The sequence below is a fragment of the Onychostoma macrolepis genome, chromosome 16 (genome assembly GCF_012432095.1).
Source record: "Onychostoma macrolepis isolate SWU-2019 chromosome 16, ASM1243209v1, whole genome shotgun sequence".
NCBI classification, from domain to species: domain Eukaryota; kingdom Metazoa; phylum Chordata; class Actinopteri; order Cypriniformes; family Cyprinidae; genus Onychostoma; species Onychostoma macrolepis.
In genome coordinates, this window is record NC_081170.1 from 22,531,779 (window position 1) to 22,540,734 (window position 8,956).

The 8,956-nt window shown below is 34.8% G+C and overlaps 1 protein-coding gene across 2 annotated transcripts in view; it reads right to left on the minus strand.

Annotated features, from left to right (window-relative positions):
- hdac9b (histone deacetylase 9b) overlaps positions 1–7,610 on the minus strand; it is a 59,243-nt gene extending 51,633 nt beyond the window's left edge. Inside the window, exons 1-2 of one of the 2 annotated variants that reach the window (XM_058746601.1) lie at positions 7,572–7,610; positions 7,237–7,362 (exon numbers count right to left, since the gene is read on the minus strand). In XM_058746601.1, coding sequence (XP_058602584.1) covers positions 7,237–7,362; positions 7,572–7,587 — 142 coding nt within the window. In that variant the 5' untranslated portion in view covers positions 7,588–7,610. The remainder of the gene's footprint in view (positions 1–7,236; positions 7,363–7,571) is intronic. The other variant, XM_058746600.1, reaches the window with a different exon arrangement.
- Positions 7,611–8,956: the final 1,346 nt, after the last annotated feature.

Below are 8,956 nucleotides of genomic sequence, written 5' to 3' on the forward strand. Positions count from 1 at the left end.
AATTAGTTTTCTTTCCTTTAGACTTATCTTGCCCTCAGCTTAACAGACAGTCCTGTAATAATTAATTACATTCACTATTACTCAATGTGTCAGTCCTCACTATAAGCAGAGATATTCCCAAAAAGCCAAGGTTTTTAAAATGTTATAAGCTACACTGTTAAAAATGATTTTGTGGTGAAGTAAATACTAATTTCTACATTAAATAATTTAGCTCAGGCAAGAATTTAAAAAAATTAAGTAAATTCTATATTAGTACTCAGTTTAAGCTTGCAGAAATTAAAAAAAAGTATGTTTTACTTTGGAATTGTTTGTTATGTTTACAAGGATTCTTTAAGTAAATATCAAAGTTATGATCCCATTTTTCCCATCATGCACTGGGGCACGAATAATTAAAAAGGTAAAATATTTCACTGTTTTCGAGTTGTATTTACACTGTTTTATGGTTGCTTTTTAGTAACTTAGGTTTAGTAACTTAATGTTTATGACATCTGGAGTTCATTTTTTCACTCAAACACTGTTCATTGATTGCTACCGTCAATGTGTATGGTGTACCAAGTATTGAGGTCTCTGTGTTCATTTGGGTAATAATTGTATTAAGTGGACAGATTATCTTAAAAAAATAACAAGCTGTGTACTTGCTTATTTACATGTTTGTAAGTGAACCACATGCTTTGGATAGTATGCTTTTTTTTCCCAGTGCTACATTGCTTGAGTAAATTTTATAAACTGTGACTGAATGAAATATACTTGAGTATTGCAGATTTAACTTAAAAAGATCAAGTAGAAATTACTCATCAAACTCTAACTGGCCACGTTAAATTCACTTATTTCCTTTGCTAAGTAGATTTTACTTAATTCAATACTTAAATTTTACTTAAAATATACGTGTGCAAAAACTATACATTTCCGTGAATCACAACAGGAAACCTTACTGGGCACATGTGCGTACATTACACAGTTTGTTCAGTACCCAAATTCGGATTGTTGTCTGCAATAAAAGCTTTAAAATAATTGTTCTTTTTTCTTTCTTTTTTTTTTTTCCTTTTTAAATTAAACTCTCTCAAACTCACTAGTTTATTTAATGTACAGGTGCTGGTCATATAATTAGAATATCATCAAAAAGTTGATTTATTTCACTAATTCCATTCAAGAAGTGAAAATTTCTTTTAATTTGGATGATTAGAGCTTACAGCTCATGAAAGTCAAAAATCAGTATCTCAAAATATTAGAATATTTACATTTGAGTTTGAATAAATGACCATCCCTACAGTATAAATTCTGGGTATCTCTTGTTCTTTGAAACCACAATAATGGGGAAGACTGCTGACTTGGCAATGATCCAGAAGACGAACATTGACACCCTCCACAAAGAGGGTAAGTCACAGAAGGTCATTACTGAAAGGTGTGGCTGTTTACAGAGTGCTGTATCAAAGCATATTAAATGCAAAGTTGACTGGAAGGAAGAATTTGGGTAGGAAAAGGTGCACAAGCAACAGGGATGACTGCAAGCTTGAGAATACAGTCAAGCAAAGCCGATTCAAACACTTGGGAGAGCTTCACAAGGAAAGAACTGAAGCTGGAGTCAGTGCATCAAGAGTCACCACGTTCAGACGTCTTCAAGAAAAGGGCTACCAAGCCACTTCTGAACCAGAGACAACGTCAGAAGCATCTTAACTGGGCTGTGGAGAAAAAGAACTGGACTGTTGCTCAGTGGCCCAAAGTCCTCTTTTAAGATGAAAGTAAATTTTACATTTCAATTGGAAATCAAGGTCCCAGAGTCTGAAGGAAGAGTGGAGAGGCACAGAATCCATGTTTCTTGAAGTCCAGTGTGAAGTGTCCACAGTCAGTGAAGATTTGGGCTGCCATGTCATCTGCTGGTGTTGGTCCACTGTGTTTTCTGAAGTCCATAGTCAACGCAGCCATCTTCCAGGAAATTTTAGAGCACTTCATGCTTCCTTCTGTTGACAAGCTTCATGGAGATGCTGATTTCATTTTCCAGCAGGACTTGGCACCTGCCCACACTGCCAAAGGTACCAAAAGCTGGTTCAATGACCATAGTGTTACTGTGCTTGATTGGCCAGCAAACTCACCTGACCTGAACCCCATAGAGAATCTATGGGGTATTGTGAAGAGGAAGATGAGAGACACCAGACCCAACAATGCAGAAGAGCTGAAGGCCACTATCAGAGCAACCTGGGCTCTCATAACACCTGAGCAGTGCCACAGACTGATCGACTCCATGCCACGCCGCATTGCTGCAGTAATTCAGGCAAAAGGAGCCCCAACTAAGTATTGAGTGCTGTACATGCTCATACTTTTCATTTTCATACTTTTCAGTTGGCCAAGATTTCTAAAAATCCTTTCTTTGTATTGGTCTTAAGTAATATTCTAATATTTTGAGATACTGATTTTTGACTTTCATGAGCTGTAAGCTCTAATCATCAAATTTAAAAGAAATAAACATTTGAAATATATCAGTCTGTGTGTAATGAATGAATATAATATACAAGTTTCACTTTTTGAATGGAATTAGTGAAATAAATCAACTTTTTGATGATATTCTAATTATATGACCAGCACCTGTATATACTAATAATATGGGCATACATACAAGTCATTATTTTTCAAGTAAATATAATTTACACTAAATTTTAAATTACATCTTAAACATTTTGGACTCCCTCTTCTCGCTATGGTTAATTTCATAAATACACTCTTAAAAACAAAGCTTCCATAAGTGGATTTTCACCGTGATGCCATTGAAGAACCATTTTGGTTTCCACAAAGAACCTTTCTGTGAACAGTTCATAAAAGAACTTTTATTTTCTTAGTCTAAACAACCGTTTTCCACAATTAACAACTTTTTGTGCAGTGGAAATGTTCTTCGTGGAACCAACAATGGCAATTTTTTATTTTTTTTTAAAGTGTGCATTTTTGTGTCCTAAATACACTTAATATGCAATAATATTTTTCTTTCAGCTGCAGCTTGGCTGAAAAAGACACAATCAAAATATTAGTTTTATGCTATTTGCCTTGAAGTTTATTTGATTTCTCACATTTCAAATCAAGAATGCACTTCACTGACACTGTTGTCTCTATGGTAACTAAATACAATAGGTTTAAAAAAAAAACATTTAGTTTGAATTTTTGTATTGTGGTGGAAATCATGGTGCAACTCAAGAAATGGCTAAAAACACATCTCTTCTATCTTCATTAGACCATCTAACTCTAGCACTCTCTATTCTAATTCTATTTTATCTACTTGTTTTCTTTTTATTTATTATAAAAAATGACCCTCTAAAACTAGCATTCTCTATTCTTTTTCTATTCTTTTGACTTGTTTTATTTTTATTATTTAAAAAAAAACCTTGCTACGTGTACTCCGTTAGGCTAACCAAGACTTTTCACAGCGTGTATTATTGCTCTTTTGTTTGTTTCGATTGCTTCTATTTTGTAAGTCGCTTTGGATAAAAGCATCTGCTAAATAACTAAATGTAAATGTCACTTGTAGAGTTGTAATTTGTGTAAAAATGCACACATGTAATTTTCACACAATAAATACTGAAATATTAATTTCCACTGTTTAGATTAATAAAATTTAATAAATATTTTTATGATGGATTGTTATATTTTAACAGAGATAAAAGTAAAAATAATGTTATATTTTATATGTATTTTTAGAATTATTTTATAATATACATATTAATATTTTAAACTAATGTTAATTTTATAAATAAAAATAAAAGCAAAAAAAAAATTAAAAATAAACTAACAAATAAAAGGCACAGGAAAAAGTTTCCAAGACATTTTTAATCTGACCTTCATATATCAAAAAGAAAATCTGTTCAATTTAAATCTGCATATCAACCCCTGGGACATAAGTTTAGGTCATATCCATAAAGGTTAGAGTAAGCTGACAAATAGCTGCGTGACTGTCATTTGGGCTCGTCTCCATTCTGCCAGCACACAGCAGCAGTAGAGAGATGAGCATGACGTGTGAAGGGCCACTGCTGCTGAGAGATGAAGCAAACCACAGATGCATTTGCACAGAATTATCACACATTTTTGCACACGTTTTCTATCTCAAACACATACAGACACAAAATCTGTCCATTTTTTGCATCTTTTCACATCAACGAGCCTTATAAATAGCAGCCTTGAAAGAAACGAAAGATGCAGTACATTGTACACATTGTTGCAGACTTTTTAATCTTGTACCAGCAGGTGGCAAAACTCTTTTTAATTCACCAATCCAGCCACTCCACAGGCAATTCTATAGATTGAGATTGCACCAACCATCAACAAGTTTCTAATGGCTTCTTTCAATCCCAAGTGCATATTTTACCAAACGACCAAAGCGAGTCCATGCCAAAAGACTCTCCGAAAATCTATGTCTATTGTGCACTCAGGGATGTGTGCTGGTGAATGCAGGTAAGTTGTTTACCTACCGCTATAGAAATATAGACAGCTCTGTTACTTTAAAATCTGATGCTGTTGCTTAGAGACCATGTTCTGCGTCAAGCCCGAAATGGCTCCCAATATAGAGCACAATAGCTCTCATTCTGCTCAGCTCCACCCCTGTCTGCACTCTTATTGATTGATCTCCAAATGGATTCAATCTAAGATTAGATCACTGGTACGTATGTAAGCTCATCATTATGGGGGCACTATGATTCACGATCCATGCCGGACCACGAGTGAGAAATCGACTCACGCTGCACTCATTGTCAGGAATCATTATATCCTAACTTGGTTTGACAAGGAAATATTTACTTCGAGGTACACGCTTCAGTATATAAAGCATTGATGAGATGAATACGTCTTTCATATGATCTGGCTTAATCAGCCATTTAGTAAGAGCAGGCCTACTACACGTGTCTCTCTTCCATTTCTGAGAAACCGACAAATTACAAAAGACGCTTTTCAGTTTTTAGAGTCAAACAGGAAGCTTGTGAAAGGACATCTCATGAATGTACTATCCTATTTGTGCAAGGATGTGTGAAGCTTTCAGCGTTTCCTCTTTCAGGCACATTACACTTCCCCATCCAAGTTTCTCTCTCACAATAACAGCTACCAAATCCCTGCCCACACTCCAGTACTTCACAATGAAGAATCAAGAGGATATACAAGTTGGGGAAAATAGCATTGTTGTATATGTATACTACTGTTCAAAAGTCTGGAGTTGATAAGTTTTTTGATAAAGAAGTTGATAAAGAAGTGTCATTTTACTTAATTTTGTGAAATTACTACATCACAAAAGAGGTGTTTCGGCAACAGTTATTACTTAGGGTGAATCCCATTTCTCTGTCTTACCCCTTCCCCTTAGTTTTGCGCGTTCACGTGAGAGTAAGGGCTATCCCAATTCTCGTTTTGATCGAGGGGTAGGGCTAAGGGGAAGTGGTAGATACCCCTTAAAACCAAGCATTTTCACGAGCTTACTTGAAACCAAGGGGTACCCAGAACACACTGCGCAACCGGCAACAATGGCGGCCAAGTATTCAAGAATTTTCAGCTTAAATAATTTATTTAAAAATTACGACAGTCTTGTTTTGTGCTCTAGACAGTCCTGTACATATATATTTGCAACCATGTTCTTAATTGAAACGTTTAAAAAAATTGCTAGTTTGCTACGCTAACGTTACATTGCTGATTTGCACAACAGTCCCGCAGACTAGCCTTGAATGTCTACAGTTTTAACAAGTTTGTAAAACTATCCAAAGTTTGTGATCAACACTTGTCGGCTCTGGTGACGTAGCAGCTAGCTAGCGACGGTGTATGATGACGAAACCGTAACCAAGTGGTGTCTCATTTCATAGGGGTATGTTTTCACAACCTAGCGCTTACCACTCGGTTTCGAGGGACAAGGGCTAGGGGTAAGACGAAGGGGTAGGGGAAGGGAAAGGGGTAAGACAGAGAAATGGGATTCACTCTTAACCTGTAATTGTTACTATTACACTATTATTATGAACCCAAATCCTATTTTAATATGCATTACACTGTAATTTGTTCCATTTCAGCAGCCATTGCTCCATTCCTTATTGTCACATCACTGTTGCTTAATATTTTTGTGCAAACTGTGATCCCCTCCCCCATCCCATCCCATCCCATCCAACCCCATCCCTATATTATTTGATGAACAAGAAAGTTCAACAGAAAAGCATTTATTCGAAATGGAAATCTTTTGTAACATTTGAACATTTCTTTACTGTCACTTCCGCTAAATTTAATCCATCCTTGCTGAATAAAAGTATCACTTTCTTTTTTGTTTTTGGCATTTTTTACCTTTTTATTTAGATAGGACAGTATAGTAACAGGAAGCGATGTGAGAGAGAGGGAGGGGGGTGGGATTGGGAAAATAAATCCTTTAAAAATAAATAAATAAATATTAAAATAAATTTAAACATAAAATACAGAGTCTCGTCCATATGTCAAATATTTAAATTGAATTTTAAGTACTTGCCATTAATTTTCATTATTAGGGTTTTATTTGTAACATCAACTCAGTAATAAATAGCCTAAAATTAGCAGTAAATTAGATGTCATAACACAATAAATGCTCTGTTAATTCTCTATGTAAGCAACAGCAGCAAAAGAAGTGCCTCTGTGATTTTTTCCCTAATATTCTTTGATAAATAAGAAATGTTAAAAAAGAAAAGCATTTATTCGAAATGGAAATCTTTTGTAACATTTGGTCACTTCCAATCAATTATAATAATCCATTCTTGCTAAATAAAAGTATTACTTTCTTTAAAAATAAATAAATGAAAAATAAAATTAACATAAAACACAGAGTCTCATGCATATGTTAAATATTTCAATTGAATTTTAAGTCATTGCCATTAACTCTCATAATTAGGCTTTGACTTTTAACATCAACTGAGTAATAAATATGAAATTAGCTGTAAACAATCACAAGATGTCATAATATAATAAATGCAACAGCAGGAAAAGAAGTGCCTCTGAGACACGAACCTCATACTTACACTATATATTTCAAAATATATCAAATATTAGACACAGCAGTAATTATTTTTCAATTTTTGCAGATTTTAAATCAAGCATTTCTGTCACATTCACTGCTATTTTTCCCCTGAGCCTTGGTCATTTTTTACAGATAGAATGCAATGTCTAGTTTTGCTGAGTAAGTGATTTGACTGTCATAATGTTTTATAAGTTTCATAGCTCACACACAAACTCAGTGCTTGTCAGAGAGACAGATAATATGATTCCACTCACCGTAGCCCCAGACTGAGCGGCCTGGCCTGGTTAGAGTTTTAAAGGGAAAGGGGTGACTTCTTCTGCCCCATCCTGATGCCCCAAAGGTTCTGTGTACCATGTAGTTTTCATAGCTTTCACCTAAACCTGTTATTACAGTAACAGTTCAGGAGAAAATCATATTTTAAAAAACAGTGATTCATGCTTCAGTGTTACTTTAAAACCTACAGTAATACACTATACTATAATCATGTTATACATAAGCTTGTATCTTTAATTTTATGACATGCTAAGACTTTCATAAATTCATAATGCTCCCATTTGTCCCATTTATCAGCAGTTTCTGTTGCACTTACCACTCTTGATCTTCATGATGAAATCACTTCTCTGTTGCAATATGAATCTGAGATCATTCAAGCACACACACACCTCATTCATACACACTCACTCATACACTGAGGAAGTGGTGTCTGAGGCCATCTGAAGTTTTAAGGTCTCTGAAAATTATCTGAGGATATGAAAAAGTCACGCTCTTACAATTCCCCTTTCCCCATCTCAGCGGTTTGAAAGGATTGAAACACAGCAGTTATGTGAGTCACCGAATGCCTCTCACTTACTGTCACACATTACAGCGCATTCACATTCCCACATTACAGTCAGAAAACTCACGGTTTCAACCCTACAACATATTTCAGTAACACCTCCTAAAATACCTGTGTAATAAAAAGCATAATACAACAGTTAGTTCCAGGCTTTGAATTTGATTGGCTGAGTGGCTTCCAAGAGTGCTAATATGAAGTACAACAGCACCTGTCATGTCAGAGTCTTTGGTTCCGTAAGTATTTTTCCCATGAGGATTTTAAAAAGTTTTCGTTAAAGAGTCTTCGTTAAACCAACCAGCTACAAGGTCAATCACATCATTTCAAACTTTGACCTCCTTTAGGGAGATCTCTGATTGGTGGAGATTTTTGTGGAATCGTGGGTAATGTAGTTTTTAACCAGTAATTCCACTGTTAAACACAATTATTTAAAAGGTCTGTCTTTTATTAAAGTTATTATAAGTTAGGTTTGTGTGTTCCAGACTGTCTATGCATTAGTGATAGTGGCATAGTGGTGATTAGTAATTTCTACAATTTAAAGGGGTCACGAAGTGTGAAATTAAAATTCGGTTACACTTTATATTAGGTGGCCTTAACTACTATGTACTTACATCAAAAAATAAGTACAATGAACTTATTGTGTTCATATTGTATTGCAAAACACTTTTGCTGCTATTGAGGTGGGATATGGGTAAGGTTAGGAACAGGTTTGGTGGTCTGGGTAGGTTTAAGGGTGGGTTAAGGTGTAAGGGATGGGTCAACAGTGTAATTATAAATGTAATTACAGACATTAATTACAGATGTAAGTACATATAGGTATTTTTAAAAAATATAAGTACAATGTAAAAACATGTATGTACAAAATAAGTGCATTGTATCAAATTATTAATTTAAATGTAAGTACATAGTAGTTAAGGCAACCTAATATAAAGTGGGACCTAAAATTCCATTGATCTTTTGACATATAAGAGGTCATTGTGCTATAAAAAACATTCTGTAAGTTTCAGAGCTCAAAACTTTTTCGTTAGTCTAAAAACAGTTTACATTGAAGCCAATCTTCCAAAATGACAGGTTTTGGAATGTGCCACTTTATGACATAATAGTGTGGCTAAACCACGTCAGTAAACCAAGTCACTTCATTT